Genomic DNA, 25,147 nt, shown 5'->3' with positions numbered 1-25,147 from the left:
AGTGATAATTTATTCTCAGTATAGTGTATAGATTGTTTCAGAGAGTTGCTTCCCTCTTGTTAATATAAATTTTGAATCATTCCGCATCTCTGAAGGCTCATGTTTGTGATAAGATCTACAGAAAAAAGATTAATGAATAAACGAATGAAAGCGAGTGAACCATTTGGTAATATAGGTTCAATGGGGAAAAAAGTGCTGTATTGAAGGGCAAAATTATGAAGTAGGATGTGAATACAGTATAAGATCTATTTAATCATTTATCAGTGGACTCCATTGTATGTAAGAAATTTATCTACTGAGAAAAATATTATAGTTATTTCTTGCTATCTCCATTAGGATGTTTCATTTTTGCCAGTACAGATGTCTGCTGTGTACAATATCATCTTATTTAATTCCGTGCAAACACCCACACTGTACCTTTATTGGTAATTGTGTGATTGATCTGTTTGATTAATGCATTAATTTGTTTACAGTTCCATTGTGTCTTCAGTAGTTTATTGCTTCTATGTTGTTTTATATCTTCCAGTGAAACTCCATAAATGTTTTATGAAGACTGTTACACTGCTGAACATCATTGTGTTTCATAGGCTGTGTGTGTATCCAGTGGAAAGGAAGACATTTTGGTTTCATCCAAAGATGATAACTTGTGGCTGAGAAATATTCTCAAGTACTATCAACTGAAATGCTGTGCTGAATTTTGGAATGCTTCTGCTCTACTGCGTGTTCCTGACCGGCAACACTGTGCATTGACTGGTTTCAGCCATTGCAAGGTCAGCTTAAACCAGCAGTCGGAATTCAAAGGTATCTCAAGTTACAAAACTTTTCCAATATTTTACTTTTTATCAGATTTCCTTCGCTTTCAGCATAGCCACAGTGGTCTCTGTGGAGAACACTATTCTATTGTTATACAGATTGAATAATATGGTACAGATTTATGTTTGTGATTTTACCTGTTAAAGAGAGTATGTTGACTAGCTTACGGTGAATAGAATGAATTTCAGTTCTCTATGAACCAACACAAGTAGCTATCTACTGCCTCATACAGGTTGTTCAGTTGGGGTAGACTTTTTATATTTGTATTTCTCTCATGTAATTATGTCAGAAATGGAAACAGGAGTCTGATACTTTTCATCCCACTGATAGAAAATTTATCACCATTTATTATTTTCTGTGGAACTGGTTGAATAGTCCAGAATGAGATTTTCACTCTGCAACGGAGTGTGCGCTGAAATGAAACTTCTTGGCAGATTAAAACTGTGTGCCCGACCGAGACTCGAACTCGGGACCTTTACCTTTCGCGGGAAAGTGCTCTAACATCTGAGCTACCGACGCACGACTCACGCCCGGTCCTCACAGCTTTACTTCTGCGAGTATTTCGTCTCCTACCTTCCAAACTTTACAGAAGCTCTCCTGCGAATAGTGTTCTGACTTCTCTGTAAGCAAATGGCCATAATCATGTATTTTGTCTTTAGTTGCAAGAAATTTTTTAACTTGATTTAACTGCAGTTTTTCTTAATGGTGTTGTTAATGCTTTGCATGTAAATGGCATAATAGTCTAAAAAGGCTTCTTGCAAATCTACAAGCTGTTTTATTCATCCAGTATGATTCCTGCCAAATTATTCTTTTTTGCACAGAAAGCTTACTTTTGGCTGTGGCTGCTGTGTAAGAGAACAAGATCACGGGAACACCCTAACTTTTGATACCTTGTGGATTTATTGGCTATTTTTCTTTTAATGCTGTTAAACGTTTGAAATGCGGTAATACAAAATACACTGCACTAAATCTACTGTGCTGTGCTACATATTTCTCCACCATACTCAGTGAAACTTGGCATCAGGGTCGTGAGCACACCTTCACTTGTGCATATTTCAAGGAGTTTCTGCACATGTGCAACTGGCGTGACATAATTGCCTTACATGCCAAATACATACAGATTTGATTATCGAAGTGCATACTTCACAGTGTACAACTCAACTACTAGTTTACATCAGTGCCACCAGGTGGTAGCCCACTGCAGCATACTTATATCTACATTTCCCCAAAATCCCGTTAGGTGGTAGCACACTCAACAATATGCAAATTTACACACTATATACTAAATTTAGATCAAACATCAGTATATGTTATAGTTATACTGAGAGAAAAACCAATTTTGTGGGATTCTGAATGAGATGTGTATGAAAAGTTTTGGGTGTTATCGTAGATTAATCCATTTAAGGTGCTGAGAACCATAAAGCATGTCATCATCGATTGTGTGATGTAGCATTTATTTGTGCTTCTGACATCTGTTAATGTTATGGTTTATATGTGCTGTAGGCTCATATTGTACATACGAGGGTTGTTCAATAAATAATGCCCCAAATTTTTTATCTCGGACCATATTTATTGTTAAGAGTAAGAATTTGGTGACACTATACATAAACATGTCTTGTCCATGTCCTATTTTTCTATGGCTGTACACCAACGTTGTGGAAGAGCATGTATTCCCTGCTGGTAAAAGCTCTTGTCCTATGGACATAGCCATGTTTTCACTGCAGGACTGACACACTCTTCATCTTCAAAGTGTGTTCCCCGTAGAGAATCTTTAAGCAGCCCAAAGAGATGGCAGTCCAAGGGTGCCAAATCTGGACTGTAGGATGGATGAGGCAATGACGTCCAACCAAATTTGACAATGTGTTCCCAGGTTCTCAGACTTGTGTTTGGGCATACATTATCATTTTGGAGCAAGATTTCTGCTGGATTCTTGTCCGATCGAGCACATCAGAATCAGTTCTTGAGTTTATTCAGAGTCTTCATGTATGCCTCCAAATTGATGGTTGACACTCTTGACATCACATCCACGAGAATGATGCCATCACAATCCCAGAAGATTGTCACCATGACTTTCCGGCATAGGGCATTGTCTTGAATTTCTTATTTTGTGATGAATGAGGATGATGCCACTCCGTGGACTTCCTTTTTGTTTCTGGCGCAAAGTGGTACACCCAGCTTTTGTCATCTGTAATGATGTGTGACAGAAATGCCTCGGCATCTGTATCAAAATGCTCCAACAATTCAGATGAAGTGGCCTTTCTCTGAATCTTGTGGTCCACTGTGAGTATTTGTGGAACCCATCATGAGGACCTCTTTGAATATCCGAGAGTCTCGATCAATGCAGACTCACTTCCAGTGCTGACCTTCAACTGTAGAGCCAAATGTCGGCATGAATAATGGCATCCACACAATTCAGCATGTCTAGAGCAGTGGCTCTGACAGGACGTCCCGTGCATGGATGATTGTGGATCTCAGTTTCTGCATTTCCTGAGACTGTAACTTTCTTTACCCATCGTCCAACTGTAGTTCTATGAACTTTAGCATCGCCATACACTGCACACAAACATTTATGGATGGTCACCACGGTTTCTTTTTCTGCACATATGAATTCAATCACAGTATGCTGCTTGTAATGTAGACACAATTTTAATGCTGTACTATGGCACTGCAATCTGCCAGAATGGTTTGAAACTTCACCGGCGCACAGAACAAACATCAAATGTGAAGCGCCAACAAGAATGTTTATATATATTAATGACATTTTTGAAAAAATGAGGGGCATTACTTATTGAACAATCCTCGTATATTTGAACATTCATGAAAAGCTGTCTCCATGGTTTCTCTGATATTCACTTAAATAGGGCGGTCGAAGACTGCATACTTTTGAGCCTTATGGCTCTCAGTGCCTCATTTGTATTCTAGTCAAGTGACCTTGATGGTAGATATTACTATTTGAATTTAATCATTTCTGCAAATGGCAGTTTACATTTGGAGTTGATTGTCTACTGTGCAGGAATCGACTTTTCTCTGGCGTGTCATAATGAACCCTGTTGAACCTGTATTAAGTGCTAACGGAAAAGAAAATTAGCAGGAAAAGTTAGCCACATTGCAAACCAGACTCGTTGTCTGAGAAAATGATAAAATCAAATAAGTGTAACTACAAGCGAACATTTAACAAAGAAGTGTGTAATAAGCATAAGTTGTTTTGTGGGTGCAATGTAAGAATGCCCAATTTTCAGCCAAGAAGTTAATTCATTAACTAATACATGAATTAGTGATCTTGTACGTTTGTCCGAAAAAAATACACTCCTGGAAATTGAAATAAGAACACCGTGAATTCATTGTCCCAGGAAGGGGAAACTTTATTGACACATTCCTGGGGTCAGATACATCACATGATCACACTGACAGAACCACAGGCACATAGACACAGGCAACAGAGCATGCACAATGTCGGCACTAGTACAGTGTATATCCACCTTTCGCAGCAATGCAGGCTGCTATTCTCCCATGGAGACGATCGTAGAAATGCTGAATGTAGTCCTGTGGAACGGCTTGCCATGCCATTTCCACTTGGCGCCTCAGTTGGACCAGCGTTCGTGCTGGACGTGCAGACCGCGTGAGACGACGCTTCATCCAGTCCCAAACATGCTCAATGGGGGACAGATCCAGAGATCTTGCTGGCCAGGGTAGTTGACTTACACCTTCTAGAGCACGTTGGGTGGCACGGGATACATGCGGACGTGCATTGTCCTGTTGGAACAGCAAGTTCCCTTGCCGGTCTAGGAATGGTAGAACGATGGGTTCGATGACGGTTTGGATGTACCGTGCACTATTCAATGTCCCCTCGACGATCACCAGTGGTGTACGGCCAGTGTAGGAGATCGCTCCCCACACCATGATGCCGGGTGTTGGCCCTGTGTGCCTCGGTCGTATGCAGTCTTGATTGTGCCGCTCACCTGCACGGCGCCAAACACGCATACGACCATCATTGGCACCAAGGCAGAAGCGACTCTCATCGCTGAAGACGACACGTCTCCATTCGTCCCTCCATTCACGCCTGTCGCGACACCACTGGAGGCGGGCTGCATGATGTTGGGGCGTGAGCGGAAGACGGCCTAACGGTGTGCGGGACCGTAGCCCAGCTTCATGGAGACGGTTGTGAATGGTCCTCGCCGATACCCCAGGAGCAACAGTGTCCCTAATTTGCTGGGAAGTGGTGGTGCAGTCCCCTACGGCACTGCGTAGGATCCTACGGTCTTGGCGTGCATCCGTGCGTCGCTGCGGTCCGGTCCCAGGTCGACGGGCACGTGCACCTTCTGCCGACCACTGGCGACAACATCGATGTACTGTGGAGACCTCATGCCCCACGTGTTGAGCAATTCGGCGGTACGTCCACCCGGCCTCCCGCATGCCCACTATACGCCCTCGCTCAAAGTCCGTCAACTGCACATACGGTTCACGTCCACGCTGTCGCGGCATGCTACCAGTGTTAAAGACTGTGATGGAGCTCCGTATGCCATGGCAAACTGGCTGACACTGACGGCGGCGGTGCACAAATGCTGCGCAGCTAGCGCCATTCGACGGCCAACACCGCGGTTCCTGGTGTGTCCTCTGTGCCGTGCGTGTGATCATTGCTTGTACAGCCCTCTCGCAGTGTCCGGAGCAAGTATGGTGGGTCTGACACACCGGTGTCAATGTGTTCTTATTTCCATTTCCAGGAGTGTAAAAGAGCATGAAAACTCACACTTACATGAAAATGTGGAATGGAGAGTAGCGAAAGCTTGAACATTATTTCATTCTTGCCATAAACTATACTTAATTATGTACAAAAGAACAAAATTCCACAAAAACAATTCTTACTTTTTCAGACAAGTTAAGCATATTATTATTATTATTATTATTATTATTATTATTATTGTCAGTGGTTGAAGTTGTATAAAAATGTTGATGAGCATAACTGTTATACAGCAGATGCTATTAATTTTGCACTCTCGTATTTATCTGAATTTAAAAATTTGTGAACACCCAGAATGTATATCTACGAGCCACCACTGCTCTTAATGATTGTTAATGCTTCACATGGAAATGGCATAATAGTCTTTAAAGGATCTTCTTGTAAATCTAAATGCTGTTTTATTCAGCCAGTATGATTCCTGCCAAATTATTCTTTTTTGCACAGAAAGCTTACTTTTGCTATTGTTGAAAGCTGAGACTCATAATTATCACAACTTCTTTTTGCATCATTGCACAACAGAGACATTGTACTGTCAGCAGGAAAAGATGAACTTCAACTTCTTGTTTTACTTTTCTTGTTTCAGTGCAGTTATATAGTTTTGTAACACAATTGCAGATCTGTTGTAGTTTTTTAAATTGCTTTGCTGCTAAAGCATGATTATTTTTGTTCTGCTTGTAGATAAAAGTCCTTACTTATAATTGACTTATGGCCTGGTGATACTATTACTTATCATAAACTTAATTTTTTCTTAACTCTTGAAGGAATTATTTTTGTGACTACCCCATGATAATGAGCTTCTCTTTGTCCCATACTGAGTTTGTTGCACTGATAGAGAGTTGTCATTAAATTGCATATAAGCTACAATTCACCACATGCAACTGCTCAGAAGAGATACACAACAACACATGGCAGTTTTAATATCCCTAAGTGAGGGCACTTTTGCCAATAGTAGTGAGAAAGTGAGGCTGACTTGCATGTTTTGTATGGGCGCATGTCCTAAATGAGATGAGGTGGAATTTGGCAGTCAGTAGAGCTTAAGTAGACTGAAGACCATATATTGTTCAGCAGTGATCTCTTTAGACACAAGTAAGCTGATGGAAAAAAAATCACAACACCAAGGAGTCGTGTGACATAAAAGAAAGTTATATGCATCTTTCTATATCTGAAAAATGATGTCTCTTCCAATTTCATGCCAGTCTCATAAGAGTGACAGTAATAGTGCCACTATGAGGATGCTGAACATTTTTGCTTTACATACATGTTGTAAAGGTTGTCAGCAGTACTTAACCTTTGAGAGAGGACGTGGTGAGTTGATATTAGTCAAGAACGCCTGTAAGGCACAAAGACACTGTTATCAACACCCCACTGAGTTCGTATGAGGTCATGTGTTAGGGCCACGAGAAGCTGGATGTTCTCTCTGCAAAATTAAAGACAGACTTGGAGGAAAGTACATGACTGCTGACAGTGGTGGTCATGAGAATGTATGGCCACAAGAAGACCAGGCTCTGGCTGTCATGTGGCACTACCGAGATGGAAGCCCATCGTGTTCGGTGTATGGCTCTGTTGCATCTGCAGTAGCAATTTGACCACAATTGGCACCACAGTGAACTGTTACAAATCTTTTATTTCAAGGACACCGCCAAGCCAGATGCCTCTAGCATGGATTCCACTGAGCCTAAAGCACCATCATTTACGACTTCAGTGGTGTTGAGCAAGACTTCATTGGAGGGCAGGGTGAGGTCATTTGTGTTTCCTGATGAAAGTTGGTTATGCCTCGGTGCCACTGATGGCCATATGTTGGTTAGAAATATGCCAGTTGAATGCCTGCAACAAACCTGTCAGTGTGCTAGACACACCGGACATACACTTGGAGTTATACTCTGGGATGTGACTTCGTATGGCAGCAGGAACATTATCATAGTTATTCCACACACATTGACTGTAGATTTGTACATCGGTGTGATGATTCAATGTTTTGTGCTGCTGTTCATGAACAGCATTCCAAGGATAGTGTTCTAACAGGATAACACTCGCCCACATACCACTGTTGTAACCCAACATGTTCTACCAAGTCTCAACATGTTGCCTTGGCCTGCTTAATAACCAGATCTGTTTCCAGTTGAGCACATATGGGACTTTGTTAGATGACAACTCCAGCATCATCCACAAACAGCATTAACCAACCCTGTATTGACTGACCAAGTGCAACAAGCATGGAACTCCACCCCACAAATTGACATCCAGCCCCTGTACAACTAAATGCACTCACATTTGCATGCTTGTATTCAAAGTTCTGGTGGCTATGCTGGTTATTAAAGCACCAGCATTTCACATTTGCAATGGCTTATCTCATACTTACATTAACCTCTGATCTTGCAATGTTAATTATTTAAATAGGTTACCTAAATAAATGTATTTCCAAAATTTCTTTACTCTACATTTTTAGACAGAAAAAATACCTTCAGTTACACTTAGTAACTGTTACTTTGGCACAAAAATGAGTGAAATACACAGCCATGAAACTATTTTATATACTGCCACTAGTGATAAAATATCTGATAGACAGTGAAAGTGTTTTCAGATACAAAGCAAAGTTGTTTCCTCTTGTTTCTTCCATATCGTAGAGGAATTCTTGAATTCTTAAGGCAGTTGTACAGGGTTTGTATAAAAAGTATTGGGAAAAGTTTGAGAAAAATAGATTTATTTGATATATTGCTAAAATGCCTCAAAACTCTTCAAAGTACACCCCTTCAGCATTAACACCCATTTACCAGTGACTTTTTCATGATTCAAAGGCTCCTTGGTAGGTGGATTCCAGAGGGTCCTTAAGGATATGTATCCGGCTTCTTTGACAGCACTTAGGATTCTATGGTGGTGTCCTTTGAGGGAGGATTTCACTTTTGAGAAGAGGAAGTAGTCTGTCAGTTGCCAAGTCGAGACTGTAACAGGGTTGGGGAATGGTCATTCCGGTGATGGCTGTCCTCACAGATTGATCCTTCATTTCTGTCTTCTTAGCACTTATAGGTAAAAAAAGTGCCATTTACTGTCTGCCCCTCAGTTACAAATTCATAGTGGACCACCTCCATGGTGAAAATGATTAGTAACTTTGGATTTGTTCATTCAAGCCTTTTTTGGATGAGGTGGTGCTACAGTGTGTTGTTCAGAACTTGGACACTTTGTTTCTGGGTCATATTCAAATATCTAAGTTGTATCTCCTGTGATTATGTTGTCCAAAAACTCATTGCAGAAAGGTCTTTTCAAGCAGACTCTCGCCTCTGCTTTTGGTTGTCTATCAAGATCTTTTTGATGTATCTATTGGGTCGCCAGCTGGAACATCTCATCATCTGGGCACAAAATTTCAGTGGTACACCTGCTCACCACCTTCAGGTGGTCAAAGCTTGTGGAAACGATAAATTTAGTACCAAACACCTGACAGTTTTTGAAGACACAGACAAGGACCATTGTTTCTTAATTTCAAGCAGGACAGGCTTCAAACTCTTACTTAAATGATACCATTTATCTTTGTTTATAATATTGTCAGTTAGCTGGATTTCAATGGTTTCTTTCACTACACAGTCCCAATGCCATGATGCAGGGGCAACCATTTGTGTCTCATAGTACAACATTTTATGTCCTTCAGTTAGACAATTTTATGCCACTGCATATTTTTCTGTCTGAAATAAACACATATGGTGAGGATGCTCCATGCAACGATCCTGAACCATACAAATCGTTTGTTCAATATAGACTTTCCCCGCAATGGCAGGGAGTCTTGTAGGTTCTGGGCTTTTTCAAATCCAGATCATCCTTCACTGAGCCCAACAGGGCTCTGGTCTTAGCTGACGGATGTAATGCACTTTTAATATTAAATTTCTTTAAAATTCTACCAATTTTTGAAGATATGTTCCCTGCAAAAGGTAGGAATGCCACCAATATGCTTGCACCTTCTGTTGGTTCCCATAAAGGTGCAATCTGTAAAGCACAATGGATCTGATTGCCAGTATAACCATTCTGCTTGAACACAGCTTTTAGATGGTCCAGTTCTTGTGTAAAACTACCTGCATCTTAGGTGGCGTAAGCTCTTTTTAGCAATGGATGCCATTGCAATGGTAAGATGGATGAAAAATTGATGCTTGAATATATCGGCCCTTATGCGTAAGCCCACGGTCTTCAAAAACTGTCAGTAATGTTTGATATCGATTTATCATTTCTGTGAGCTTGCACAACCAGTGTCGGTAGAGGGTAGTTATGTTGGACCCGTGGTTGGTGTATAAAGAACCCTCCGTGGCATGTTTGATTTCAGTACTAACAAAATAGTGTGACGGCCTACTCACCTGATGTTGGCAGCCAAGTAGACCATCGAAATATTGTGTCCAGATGACGAGATGTTCTGGCTGGATATCCGATACCAATACAACCAATTATTACACCTGGAAAGTTTACGGAACCACACAAGACCATTTTGAAGCTTAGTGCAGATCTTTTGTATTACAAATCTTCAGTGATAATGGTGTGCACTGTCGTCTTATTGGTTCCAGTTGCACCTGTGTCCATGTGCACACTTCACCAACGGTATGAATTGAGCGCTTCACACACAAATGCACGTAGTCACCTGTTTGTGATGTCAAAGATCATCCTGAGCAGGACTCATCATCCTCTCTTAGCCATCTTTGATGAGCTTGTAGCATTTAGTAACTGTGATTTGTGACATGTTCATCTTTGATCTCTTGGTGAAACATGCCAAATGTTTCTATACACAATTTCCCCAGTCCAAAACAAAATTTTATGGCATATGAATGTTCAATAATTCGCTGCATTTTGTGCTTTCACAGAGTCACTCGACAGGGTTCCACTAAAAACATGATCATGCCTGAATGAATTCTCATAGGTGTCTGGCACTTGGCATGAGTTGGTCATCCCCCCCCTCCCTCCACCACTGAGCGCTGAGCAGGCACAGTGTGAGTGCAGTGTAATGTACAGTGACATCAGGAAAAAATTGTTCGTGGTACTTTATATAGAGACTCTGTACATATTGCACTGTAGCCCTTCTGAACTACTGATGTTTCTTGATTATCCCTCTTCTAATTGCTTCTTTTGTTATTGTTTCAATTTTCATTAATACATTGATTACAGTTCACTGTCCCATTGCTTCAGAAGATTAACTTCGAAGACTTTGTGAGAGTAATCCAAATTTCTGTGGTCCCGAAACTTACCTTTGTATCATCTTGGTATAGTTTCCTTTAAAATATTTGCAATTGGGTACTATTTGAATCCATTCAGTGAATGTACTATAGTTTTCCTCCTATTATTCAGAAACAGTTTGTAGGTATGTCTGGAAGCTCATGGGAACAAAATGATTGTGGATGAGATATTTAATTATAAACATAGGCTTCTGTGGCTATTATCACATTCAATAAAATTTTTCTGTGTTTGTGACCACATTGTCAATATATATAAAACTACTGATATTTCAGTCCCTGTTGTGAGTAAACAAAAACACTCTGAAGAAGGTCACTTGCAACAGGGACCAAAACATCGGTAGTTTTATATATATTGACAATGCAGTCACAAACCCAGAAAAATTTTATTGAAGGAGATATTTAATGTTTGGGAAGGACTAAACATCATTTGGAACCATATCAAACCATCAAGTGACTGTGAAAGTGTCTGGTGTCAGGATTTTTTTAAAAAAATGGATGCTTCTCAAAGGTTCTTTCAGAACACTTAGAATGCCATCATCGAATAAACCAGTCTGTAGTTGCCTTCTTGAGACACATTGATGGCAAATAGTGGAAGGACTAGAGGTAAGCACTCACTGTATAGTTGAGGTGTTGAGTAATTGACAGGCACAAATATTAGTGGTATGTGTAAATATGATCCAGATCTGTTTGGGTACCACATTTGGGTAGGGGATTCCTGCCTGTGTCAAAGTGTAAAGAGTGTCATTGGAGATAGATCCAGGTGCCCAATGGTCATATTGTCCTGGAGTCAATCGGTACAGTCACATAAGTCGCCAGTTGCAACTGTGAATATCATTTTTACAGCACAAAATTAAGCTTGTTAAATATTTTTTGACAGAACTACAAACACCGAATCTGTAGTTGCTTGGGTATATGACTCAGTATCCATCCATTCTTTGGAGACCTTAAGGAGATGGAAAAAAGAAGAAGAATATAATCTGAGACCTCAGAAAAGCTGCTAATCCAAACCCAAAACTACGAGGGTGGTTTGAAAAGTTCTCGTAATCACCACGAGAGGTCACTGCCAGCGCAACGAGTTTTTCACATTATATTCATTGGTGTGTTGCCTGTAAATACATGCCATGTCGGTGCTCTTGGAAGAGAGCTGTGGCTCTATTGCTGTTCCCACGTAGTGCTTTGTGAAGACGGAAAAAAATAGAGATTCGAGCAGTGATTAAATACTTTGTAAAGAAAGGTATGAGAGCAAAGGACATTCATGCTGATTTCCAGAATACACTGGGGGACTCTGCCCCTTTATATTCAACTGTTGCCAAGTGGACAAATGAATTTAAATTTGGTCGGGAGAGCTTAGGTGATGATCTGCGCAGTGATCGGCCAAGATGTCACTACTCTGGAAATCATTGCAAATGTGCACAAAGTGGTCATGGAGAATCGCCGATTGCAAATGCATGAAATTGCTCACACTTGCCAAATGTCATCTGAAAGGGTATACCACATTTTAATTGAAGAATTAGAAATAAAAAATTATTTGCATGATGAGTGCCACGACTCTTGATGCTGGATCAGAAATGCATGAGAATGGACATATCAGAACAATGTTTAGCTTGTTTCTGGAGACACGAATAAGATTTTTTGTGCTGGTCTGTGACCATAGATGAAACTTGGGTGTTCTACTATACCCCCAGAGACAAAACAACAGTCAAAGCAGTGGAAACATGCTGATTCTTCACCACCAAAGAAAGCAAAGAAGACTCCTTCGGCAGGAAAGGTCATGGCATCAGTGTTCTGGGAAGTGAAGGGGATTCTGTTTGTAGATTACCTCCCCACTGGACAACCAATTACTGGAGAATACTATGCTAACCTCCTGGACAAATTGCAACAAAAGGCCAGGAAGGGAGTCATCTTCCTTCAACATAATGCGCACCTGCACACGTGCCATTGTCATGGCAAAATTACATGAACTAAGATATGAAGTGTTGCCACACCCACCTTATTCACCCAATCTGGCTCTGTCAGACATCCATCTCTTTCCAAAACTGGAACTTTTTGTTGGTGGATGAAGATTCACTTCAAACAAAGAACTCATAGCCAGAGTTGACAACTATTTTGCAGGCCTAGAGGAAACTCGTTTTTGAGATGGGATCAAGGCACTGGAATATCGTTGCAACAAGTGCATTAATCTACAAGGAGACAAGATTGAAAAAGAAAAAAGTTTCAGTTATGTAAGTACTTTTTTTCTATTCCGTTCTGAGAACTTTTCAAACCGCCCCCGTACACCTCATGCACTTTTTAAGAACAGTATACATCTCTTTCGAACTCTTTAAACATACACACTTTCTTGGGCATCAGCTGTTGGGTACATCTTCAAGAGAATTTGTTCATGTCTAACTTTATTGAACCTTTATAACACCATTCTCACGGAAAAATATGATCTCCAAATATCATGTGAAGTCACTCAAGGCAGTGATTGTCAATTAAACCTTCTACAAAATTGTAAGAAAAATCATCTAAAATTTTTTGTTGAATGCACAACCAGCAGTGACTGAATACAGTATTGTGGGTCATCAGTGCTTTCATTGTCAAATATTGTAGGAACTTTCTACGCAAGGTTAGATAGACTTTCATACATGACATTTTTGTTCTTTTTGCAAACTATATGTAAATAATTCATAAACTCTTTCACAAGTCTGTCTGTGACACTTTCTCTCCATTTTTATCTGTTCAGCCCTTTTATTCCAAGAGAGAGGAGATAGTTGATTGCCTGTTTATATTTTTTTTTTTTTCCTTTAATAATAGCTGTCTACCACAGGTAATTAGATGCTTCTAGCTTGAAATGAGTCATAGGTTTTCTTTTATTACAGGGCTCTACTTTTATATACATATTAATTCATAATTAAGTTAAAATGTAACTACTCTATGATTACGACCATAACTTAACCCATGAATTCTGCAGGAATGTGAATCTTTGTGTCCATAGATCTACAGTATGGTGGCAGACCGAAAGAACTGCTAGAACAGTGCCGATGGAATAGTGAAATACTTATGGAGTCACTGTGGTGTTGTCTTGGTGATTCAGTGGTTGAAGTGGATCCACATATTCTAAAGAAGTGCCATACTTGGGGAACTCCACTGTTCTTAGGTGTTTTTCTGATGAACGTCCAGAATCAAGATTCAGTTCAAATGAAAGTGAATGCGATGCTTGATATCTTACGTGTGGAGTGGAGTCCACCACTTGCACAGCTCCTTATCCAAGCTCTCAGGTGGGCCTGAAGATAAATCTATAATGCACAATTTTTGTCACTTTTATAATGAATTGCAATTTCGCTGAATGAAGATATTCATCTCTGTTATTACATCTGTACAGTTAGTATTACAAATTGTTGCTTTCTATTGCTGTCAGGTGGCTATGAACTGATTTTGTACTATTGAAATTGTTTGCATTTCAATCTGTATTAAATTAACAGTTCAAAATTGTGACTTGCAGGTACAGTTGTACAAAGTGAAACTTTGCTTTCATAGCAAGTTGTGTGCTGGATTAATTTTTCTCATAGGTTGGAACTGTTTGTCACAAAGTGCCCAGATTATGAATATTAGCCTTTTTGTTGTCACCACCACCACCACCACCACCACCACCAGATAGGACTATCCACAAAGCAACCACCATTAAGCTGTAAATAAAATACTGTAACAGCCAAAAAAATTCTTAGAAAAATCTTATAAATACATCTCTACATAATTATCATTCAGGTTTAGCCATTCACTGTCTGTCTTAATTAGTTGACAAATACCTATAGCCCGATTAAAATTACTGAACAGTTTATGTCTGATACTTGCTGCTATAATGTTATCATATTGGCTGCCATGACCACTTGGTTATATGTGACACACAAACATGGCATGTCACTCAAAAAATGCTGTTAATGTGTAATGTGGAGCAATGTTGGAAGTGGTCACTGCTAGGCATGACGGAAATGTGAGATGCTCTTTTTTGCAGCGGATTTTAAGTGACCAATGACTGAACTGCTGCAGACAAAGCATTTTGTAGCACTTAAACTCATGTCCTAATCTAACCACAACTTTGTGATGTGTAATGTATCTGAGAAAACAGCGGTCAACAATCTGCGACAGAGCTGTAATCAATCGCTTTGTTCATGGTAGTTAAAAATAACCTCCAGGAGCAAACTCAAGACAGAAAAATTTCAGTTTCAACACTAAAAGCATTCTTGCTATCATTGATTACCTGAGACTATCCTTACACTGGCTACATGAGCTGCTGCTTTACCACCCGAGCAGTAGTCCTGTTTGGTACCTGGTGGCAGATTATAGGTGACACGGGCAGATTCCAAATGAAAAAAATATGGTAGGAAGAAAAATAAGACAAATAAAAAACTCAATACGATGATGAAAATGTTGCAGCAAACTATTATAAATTAAAAAACTACATTAAAAAGAATCTATTGAATAAAAATAATAATCAATATTTTGATTAGATTTAGCAATAACAGAAAAGTGTTGCTTCTGATGAGATTAAAGATTGTGACCTTATACACAACAGGTTTATATACTAACCACTGTCCTGCTCCAGTACACTGTGTTAAGTTATTATTTTTATAATTCTGGATACCCACTCACAACAATGAATTGCAGCCTTCAAAAATTCAGTTTCAGGCTTATCTAATGTGAGCTTATCTCTGTGATTTTAATAACTGTATATGTGATGCTGAATTGCACCATGTGCGGAAGTTCGCAGTAATATTTGATTAGAGCTGTGTATGAAACTTGTATTTCGTTAGCATCATTGTGTGTGTGTGTGTGTGTGTGTGTGTGTGTGTGTGTGTGTGTGGAGGGGGGGGGGGGGGGGGATGGAATGTTGAAAATCATGTAGAGTCCAGCCTGCACTGTAGAGCAGACATACAAAAAGTTACATTTGAATTGATCAAAGAATCCTTGAAGTTTCCAGCAAAATATGATCATGTGTTGTATAGCAGCTGTGAAGAGACCGTGTTGGTTGTTTTGAATATCTCTTTTTAGTTTTCTTAATGTCTTACAGTAAGTTTCAGAACTGGATGCAGTTCCACACTGCATAATATCTACAAACCTAATTCCCTCAGCATTCTGAAACATAGTAGCCATAATCTTTCTTGTTGACAAAGTTTGATGTGCTTGTTTTGATTTGATGGGCAAGGCAGTATGATCTCACACCATCATAAACATTCATTCTTTACTTTGAAGCAAGCATCATATTTGATTCATATACAACACAAATTCCGTAATGAACACGAATAGCTAGGAGATTTTTTGCCACTAAATGCTGTGTTGCAGAACAAATTTCACATTTCACTGGATTCTCAATTACAGCATTCATATTGAATGGCTATTGTATCGAAACCTGAAGAAATATTGCTTTCTTAGTCTCCCAGTGTAATCACATTGACGGACTGCGTGGGTTGTTGGAGTGATTTTATCATTCTGTGTCCTACTTCCCATGCTACTTGAAACAGGAGGCTACTTTCTGGATAGCCGTCACAATATTTGTGTGTAGTTATTAATCATCATCTGGTTTGAACTGTTCACTTTTACATTATAACATAGGACAATAAATGTTAAACATTCAGATCCTCTGTATGTAAGTTTCTTTTTTGTCCTTTGTCATGAAAATGTAACTAAAATAATCCATTTCATATTTTATAAGCAGCCAAAATTGCCAATTCTGCCTAAAAGCCCCCACTTCACATATTTTAAAATTATTTCATATGCCTTTCTTCATGTAGGTGTTCAGCTTGTAGCAAAATTGAAGTATGAATGTGAGTAAGTAAATAAGTTTCAAAATAGGGCAGTGGCTTCAGTGTTAGGCTACCAACCTTGAATTTATTTTATCTTTCAGAATACCCCCAATAAATCAACTATTAATCCTATTGTTTTGCAAGGACCATTCTTTTCCATTTGTGCTCTGGACAATTTATTTATTCATTGCATGACTTACAGAAAATATATATATCTACAGTAGAAAGAAACATTCCACCCGGGAAAAATATATTAAAAAAGAGGCTGCGACTTACCAAACGAGAAAGCGCTGGTAAACAAACCCAATAAAAAACACACAAACTTCAAGCTTTCGCAACCCACGGTTGCTTCGTCAGGAAAGAAGGAAGGAGAGGGAAAGACGAAAGGATGTGGTTTTTAAGGGAGAGGGTAAGGAGTCATTCCAATCCCGGGAGCGGAAAGACTTACCTTAGGGGGAAAAAGGGACAGGTATACACTCGCGTGCGCGCACACACACACAGTCATCCGCACATATACAGGAACAAGCAGACATGTGTAAAGGCAGAGAGTTTGGGCAGATGTCAGTCAAGGCGGAAGTACAGAGGCAAAGATGTTGCTGAGCGACAAGTGATGTACGAAGGGCGGCAACTTGAAATTAGCGGAGGTTGAGGCCTGGTGGGTCACGGGAAGAGAGGATATGTTGAAGGGCAAGTTCCCATCTCTGGAGTTCTGATAGGTTGGTGTCAGTGGGAAGTATCCAGATAACCCAGACGGTGTAACACTGTGCCAAGATGTGCTGGCCGTGCACCAAGGCATGTTTAGCTACAGGGTGATCCTCATTACCAACAAACACTGTCTGCCTGTGTCCGTTCATGCGAATGGACAGTTTGTTGCTGGTCATTCCCACATAGAAGGCTTCACAGTGTAGGCAGGTCAGATGGTAAATCACATGGGTGCTTTCACATGTGGCTCTGCCTTTGATAATGTACACCTTCTCGGTTACAGGACTGGAGTAGGTGGTGGTGGTGGTGGGAGGGTGCATGGGACAGGTTTTACAGCGGGGGCGGTTACAAGGGTAGGAGCCAGAAGGTAGGGAAGGTGGTTTGGGTATTTCATAGGGATGAACCAAGAGGTTATGTCGCATCTATAAAGTGTTTCCGGGCACTCGTGAATTTTCTTTTTGGGCATTTGTGCAAAATGTGCTCCATAGTTTGTTCCAGTGTTCTGCAGTCTCGTTGGTCATCATCAGTCCATATTTTTTAGATTGGTTTACACCTAGGGGTTGGATAGTTGGGTCTGTGTTACCTAAATTCTTATGACCATTGATGGAAGTCCACTGATTCTCCATTCATCTTGTAGATTATAGGTTTCTGGGGTGAGTTGGCCATTATTTATCCAGATTGGTTCTCTAGATTTTAATCGAATGCATGCTAAGCTGTTCAATATTTCATGAATAGGTAAGTCTCTGGATCTTTGGAGTTTCATCCATTCATGTGTTGCTGCTTGTTATCATTGGAGAGCTGGAGACCAGTATAAGCAAGTTCTGACAGCCATGGTATTGGTGTAGATGTGAGTGTTTCTGTCACGATCCTTATCACATCATATAGATGAATTTCTATTTTGTTAACATGGCTGCTTCTACTCCAAACAGGAGAACAGTATTCGGTGATAGCATAAACAGGTGTTTGTGTTATATCCCCAGCTAGCACCAGCAAGTTTCCTTAATACGTTGTGTCTCGATTTTAGCTTTTGTCGTGTTAGTTCCATTTGTCTCTTAAATGTCAAATACCTGTTGAGTCGTACCCAAATATTTGACGTGTCAGCTAGGTCACAATTTTTTTGCTGTGGAAGATTCTGTTGGTTAGGTGGAATGAGCTGACTTCTATTATATTAGGGTTCTAGCAATGTCTCCACTTTCTTTTCTAGCTCATTGGTAAGTGTTTTTTTCACCTTCTTCAAATGTGTTACCTTGAGCTGCAATTTCTAGGTTGTCATTGTAGCTACACTCATAGAATCATTTGTTGTTATGTCACTGGCGTACGGGTTAAATAAAAGCGGGGGCAGACCCTTACTCAATGGGAGACCATTTGATATGGTATAAGATTTATTTATGTTTCTCCAATGTTTAACTTTGAAAGAGCTATATTTAATCATGTTTTCCATTAGAGCATTGATCTTTGTGTTTGGATCAGTTTGATTTAGCTTATACATTAATCTATCCAGCTACAATGTGTCCATATGCTGCTGCGAGATCAGTAAGTGCCACTGAGGTTTTCTGTTTCTATAAGAAGCCTACTTCTACAAATGATGTTAAGATGAGAACTTGCTCACAGCTGCTTCAATTCACAAGAAATCCTGCTTGGTGTAGTGTGGTTATGGCATCAATTATGGATATATTTGGTTATACAGAAGCCTTTCCAGCATCTTGTAAGAAATGCTTAGTAGTGTGATTGGATGATAGCTTGCTAGGTCTTCTTTGGGTTTTCCTGGCTTGAGTACAGCAATAGGTTTTGCGATTTTAAATAGCTGAGAAATTTTTCCAGTGTCCAGCATTTCATTGTAAAAGTGTAGTAGTAGCAGCCATTGTTGTGCTTTCTTTGCTAGTTGTGTAATGAGCAGGGAAATAGGAAATATACCATACAGTCTGGCAGCTTTCCTGTTTTTGAGATATTTGATTACTGCCTCAAGCTGCTCCTATATGAAGGGTAAGGAGAGATTAGGGTGTTTTATTTTTTTCTCTATTGTCCTTAAGCTGCTTCTTTATTTCTTTTTCGAAAACCAGATCAACTTTTATGTTTTCTGCAAATTTCTTTATGTGTAACACTACTTGGGAAGGTGTTACGTCAGATTCTGATTCGGGATGACTGTTGCTTCACCTCATTCCCTTAGGAATGACTATACTTTCCTACTGCTGTTAGCCAATTCTAGATTTTTTTATACTTTCTGTCCATCTTTTCTTATATGATTCATGAATATAGAGTAAGATCCTGTCTCTGAAGACTAGGTTGCCTTTTCTTGATATTTTCTGTCTAGGTATTCTGCCTCCATGTTGCAATACAGGATGTATTCTTTCCTGTAATCCCTTGGAATATGTTGTTTTTTGTTGCTATAGTCATTCTAACAAATCTGTTATAAACTGGCTATTGTAGGTATTATCAACTGTGTGTTTGAGTTAATTTCTTTCTGGTATTATTCCCAGCATGGTTTCTGGACTGTTCTTTTTAAGAGAATTTGTATACCAACCTTTATAATATCTGGTCTGTGTTGGAAATGCAGGAAACCACGTAGAACATTCCACGAGTTAGGTAACAGTATCTTGTGGATGTCAGTAGTGGCTAGGCAGAGATCAGAGTTTGTTTTGCTTTGCCATCTGGCTGACTGGAACGTTTTTAGATCTTTAGCATTGTAAACAAGGCTTAGGCCATTTTATTCTGTCCAGTTCACTATCATCTTGATGTTTACATCATTTGAACTACATCCTCAGTTGGTATGGTGGCAGTTGAAGTCTCTAATATAAATTGCTTGGTGCTTTAAAATTGGCAGTAGTGGATTTGGCCAGTCAGTGTTTGGTGGTTTGTAAATGGACATCACTCTTAGCCCTGATGAGTTGAGAGACTGTATGTCATGGCCTCTGTTAATGGCAATAACTTTATATTGTTTAATATTGTTGCAAAGCTATATTATTGAGTTAAGTTTTTGAGACTATGCTTCCAATGATTTATATCCAGGAACATGTGCTCTGTAGGGTTTTTCATTATCCAATATGAACATTACCTGGAGTGTGATAACATCAATCTTGTTTTCTTTAGCACTTCTTCTCAGCTGTTCTCTTTTGTCTTGGTGTAGGCCTTCAGTGTTGAGTTGCGGGATTCAGATTTGTGGTGCTTTTTCCTTTGTCAAATCTAGGGCACATGCCATGTTCTAAATTGTTACATGATGAGCTTTGGGGATCATTTCTTCTACACTTCGCAATGTGGCATAACTGGAAAAGTCCACGTCATGACCAGGACACTCCTTGTTTTTGATTCTCTAACATCCTTGTTGCATTCCTGTATACAGTTGAATACAACTTTAAATAAAATATAGTCCTTCTACGAGGTGCATTCAAGTTCTAAGGCGTCCGATTTTTTTTTTTCTCCGGACTGGAAAGAGATAGAAACATGCGCATTGTTTTAAAATGAGGCCGCGTTCATTGTCAATACATCCCAGAGATGGCAGCACTGTACGGCAGATGGAATTTTACCGCCAGAGGCGAGAATGAGAACTGTTTTAAATACTTAAAATGACGACGTTTTTCTTACTTGAACAGCGTGCAATCATTCGTTTTCTGAATGTGCGTGGAGTGAAACCAATTGAAATTCATCGACAGTTGAAGGAGACATGTGGTGATGGAGTTATGGATGTGTCAAAAGTGCGTTCATGGGTGCGACAGTTTAATGAAGGCAGAACATCGTGTGACAACAAACCGAAACAACCTCGGGCTCGCACAAGCCAGTCTGACGACATGATCGATAAAGTGGAGAGAATTGTTTTGTGGGATCGCCGAATGACTGTTGAACAGATTGCCTCCAGAGTTGGCATTTCTGTGGGTTCTGTGCAGACAATCCTGCATGACAACCTGAAAATGCGAAAAGTGTCATCCAGGTGGGAGCCACGAATGCTGACGGACGACCACACGGCTGCCCGTGTGGCATGTTGCCAAGCAATTTTGATGCGCAACGACAGCATGAATGGGACTTTCTTTTCAATGGTTGTGACAATGGATGAGACGTGGATGCCATTTTTCAATCCAGAAACAAAGCGCCATCAGCTCAATGGAAGCACACAGATTCACCGCCACCAAAAAAATTTCAGGTAACCGCCAGTGCTGAAAAAATGATGGTGACCATGTTCTGGGACAGCGAGGGCGTAATCCTTACCCATTGTGTTCCAAAGGGCACTACGGTAACAGGTGCATCCTACGAAAATGTTTTGAAGAACAGATTCCTTCCTGCACTGCAACAAAAACATCCGGGAAGGGCTGCGCGTGTGCTGTTTCACCAAGACAACGCACCCGCACATCGAGCTAACGTTACGCAACAGTTTCTTCGTGATAACAACTTTGAAGTGATTCCTCATGCTCCCTACTCACCTGACCTGGCTCCTAGTGACTTTTGGCTTTTTCCAACAATGAAAGACACTCTCCGTGGCTGCACATTCACCAACCGTACTGCTATTGCCTCAGCGATTTTCCTGTGGTCAAAACAGACTCCTAAAGAAGCCTTTGCCGCTGCCATGGAATCATGGCATCAGCGATGTGAAAAATGTGTACGTCTGCAGGGCAATTACATCGAGAAGTAACGCCAGTTTCATCGATTTTGGGTGAGTAGTTAATTAGAAAAAAAAATCGGAGGCCTTAGAACTTGAATGCACCTCGTACACAGGACCTGTTTCACAATGAATGTCCTCTGTAAGTAGCGCCTTGGTATACAAAAAATCGTACAACCATGCACTGTTCTGGCATATACATTCTTGTAGCAGACCTGCCATCTTGCACTGGTAACAATTCATTAACAGTTGAATACTGTGGATTAGCTGCCTACCACCTGATATGTGCTACACTCAGGTGCAAAATTTAAAATGTTGAACAGTATTCTGGCACTCACAACTTATTTATTGAATCACCCTTATATCCTGGTTAAAGGGGATGTAGTGACACCAACTGTCAGCTTTAAGAAAAAGTCAAAAGTAGTCACACACATGAACTGTCCTGCAAGCCCCCAGCTTTGAAACTCATTGAATATGACTGATGCAGTGTGGAACATTGTGCTAAATGCTAGAAATGGCATCATGCATTCTTACTGACCTGCCTTTTCTGTGAAAAGCAGTGTGATATTGATGTCCCCAAGTCATAGCCAAGCATCTGAGACAAAAAAAAAAAAATAGTAGTGTTATCAATATTTATGCGGGTATTCCTCATTTATAACTAAACTGAATGATTTTTTTGTCAGTGAATGTATATCATGCACTGTTTTCATTAACTCAGATTGCACTTGTTTGACTAATTAGTTCATTTTCTGTATTTTATGAAAGTTACTAGTGAGTAAATGAAAATCTGCTCACCATATGTCAACACATGGAAACAAACAGAACAGCATATCGTACACAGCTTTCAGATCCACTGCGTCCTTACAGTTTTTCTCGGTGTTTCCATTCACTGATGCTTTTGTATCAGTGTTTTATTTTATCCAATGTATATTCTTTTGTGCATACATACGTTGGAAATAAAGAATGACTACAACTTGCAAGGATTCTTGAAACATATATGTATATAGCTTTCCTTTTATAAAACCTTCAGGTGCATTCAGGAATACAGACCTGCTCCAAAAGGCTCAAACGTGCAAAATAACCAAAAGGTAATGCACAGTTTTTCTGGGAATAAGAATCAGACCAGTATCCAGAAGTTCATCAGTTCTTCTGTTGTCAACATTTCACTGTCCCATGTCAATGGATTTTTCTTCGCAGATAAAAATGGTAACTATTTTATATGGCATTTTACTATGAACAAGATCTATATGGAAGAGATGTGTGTAATATAAATAATAGAAATTACAATGCCACCTTTCCTGCGAACATTTAAATACTCAAATGTGTTCCTTTTATTATTATGCAGTTTGCATAATGGTCAGATTGGATTCAATGCAGACAGACAGTACCAGTTCAAAGCTTTGTGTGATCCTTGAAGGAGCAAAAGTGGCCTCAATTCTACCCACAAAGAGTCAGTATATTTGCCTCAAGTCTGAAGAAATAAAGGCTAGTATAGAATTAAGATAGTATAAATACATTATTTTATGCCTAGAAATAATAAAGCTCATGAATATAAATGTTAATTTTTTTGTTCAGTCAGTAATCACTGATTATTATTATTATTATTATTATTATTATTATTATTATTTATAAAAAGTGCTAAATATTTGTTCTGAAAAAGCTGCACATCATTTATTTATTGTAATTTGGTAATACAACCACATTCTTTCTTTCAGTCTTTTGCAAGTTATGCAAAACTAGCTCGTATTGGATGCAAATATAGTACACATGATATAAGTATACATCTTCTAGAAGAATTCCATTCAACATGGAGTACAAACCTGCACCTTAAACTTCTTACATTGGTAGAAGAAATACACTCATTCTGTTCAAATATTACAGGTGAGTTATTGTTACTAGCTGAATAAAATTTTGTAGAGACAAGACCTAAGAACACACAGCAGTACAGTTACCTTTTTGCCAGCGAACTGTGCTAGTACTCTCTCTTCTAAAGACACAATTTGTGTAGTTATTGCTTAATGAGAAACCTTCCATATGAGATCAAATCCTTCAGCATTTTAACATATGAAAACTTTTTTCTTTACTTTACTACTGCAGCTCAAACCACCAGAACAGCAGAGCAACACAATTTGCATAAGGATCACTTCCAAGGTGGTAGAGGAATGACCATAAGAGTGAAGGGTCAATTCCATTTCGGGATCCACCTTTCACAGAACCACCATGTAGTTTTAACATCAGGTGAGTTCTGAATATTCTTGTTTTAAGTCACTCGCTTGACAGAGGAATGTGTATGAAGGGGGACCATAATTACCAGATGAAAACTGGAAGATACATGGTAAGACTAATAAACATTTTGTCACTCTTCAATGTAATCTATTATCTTCAATGATCAGTTTGTGTTCAGTCATTTAGAGTTAAAACTTGATTAACATCCATCTATTATAGTCCTTCACAGCATTCTTCCTGCTGCAATATCATACACAAAACTGATGATGACGATGTCTGTAACTACAGTGAAACATTGTAGTTCATGGAATGTCTGTCTTTCCGAACTGCTTTGGATTTAGTGCACTCATGTCCATTTTACCTATTTAATTTTGGCAGTTGTGGCAGTAAACCAACACGAGGGATGTTCCAAATATATTGACAGTGTACTCTGGCAGAAGTATATGATTAGTTATTCAGAGTGTACCAAAACAAATCATCCAGTTCAAAAAAAAAATCGTAAATATTATGTTATTTGAGATATATGCATTAACAACATACTGTTGGAAAGAGCAAACTCTTGAGTGTTACATGGTCCCCACTAGGTAGCAGCAGTGTGCACCCACCTCAGTCAGAGAAAAAATGGTGTTGGGGCAATAGAAAGCGTTTTGTGTTCTGTGTTTTGCGCAGTGTGGGCCAGTAATAAATGTTCAGTGTGCCTTTCATACTAGGTATGGTGTGAATCATCCTACAGCACAGAGCATTAGATGATGGCATGAACAATTCTGGGAAACAAGTTGGTTGTGTAAACCCAATAGTGCCGAGTCTCTGATACAGGCGTTGATCGCATCCACCATTACAGGAAGCACATATCTCGATATGCTTGAGAACTTTCTTTTCTCACAGTTGGAGACTGATTTGAAAGACTTCATTTACCAACAGGATGGGGCTCTGCCACACTGGCATGTGGAAGTGCAGGAATTTTTAAACCAAAGTATTACTGAACAGTGGATTGGTCACACTGGACCAAATGATTCAGCGTTATATTTCTGGCCCCCCAAGTTCACTGGACCGGACTGTATGTGAATATTTCTTGTGGTGGCTTATAAAGGACTCTTCT

The 25,147-nt window shown here is 39.6% G+C and overlaps 1 protein-coding gene across 1 annotated transcript in view; it reads left to right on the top strand.

Moving 5' to 3' along the window:
• LOC126167427 (protein KIAA0100) overlaps nt 1-25,147 on the top strand; it is a 296,899-nt gene that overhangs the window by 79,842 nt on the left and 191,910 nt on the right. Inside the window, exons 9-14 of the mRNA XM_049920476.1 lie at nt 588-801; nt 13,730-14,012; nt 22,853-23,028; nt 23,168-23,307; nt 23,538-23,703; nt 23,920-24,060. Of these exons, the coding sequence (XP_049776433.1) occupies nt 588-801; nt 13,730-14,012; nt 22,853-23,028; nt 23,168-23,307; nt 23,538-23,703; nt 23,920-24,060 (1,120 nt within the window). The remainder of the gene's footprint in view (nt 1-587; nt 802-13,729; nt 14,013-22,852; nt 23,029-23,167; nt 23,308-23,537; nt 23,704-23,919; nt 24,061-25,147) is intronic.

This window comes from Schistocerca cancellata, chromosome 1 (genome assembly GCF_023864275.1).
Source record: "Schistocerca cancellata isolate TAMUIC-IGC-003103 chromosome 1, iqSchCanc2.1, whole genome shotgun sequence".
Classification (NCBI taxonomy): Eukaryota; Metazoa; Arthropoda; class Insecta; order Orthoptera; family Acrididae; genus Schistocerca; species Schistocerca cancellata.
Note: the sequence above shows the minus strand (reverse complement) of the source record. Positions and strands in the feature narration are given on the sequence as shown.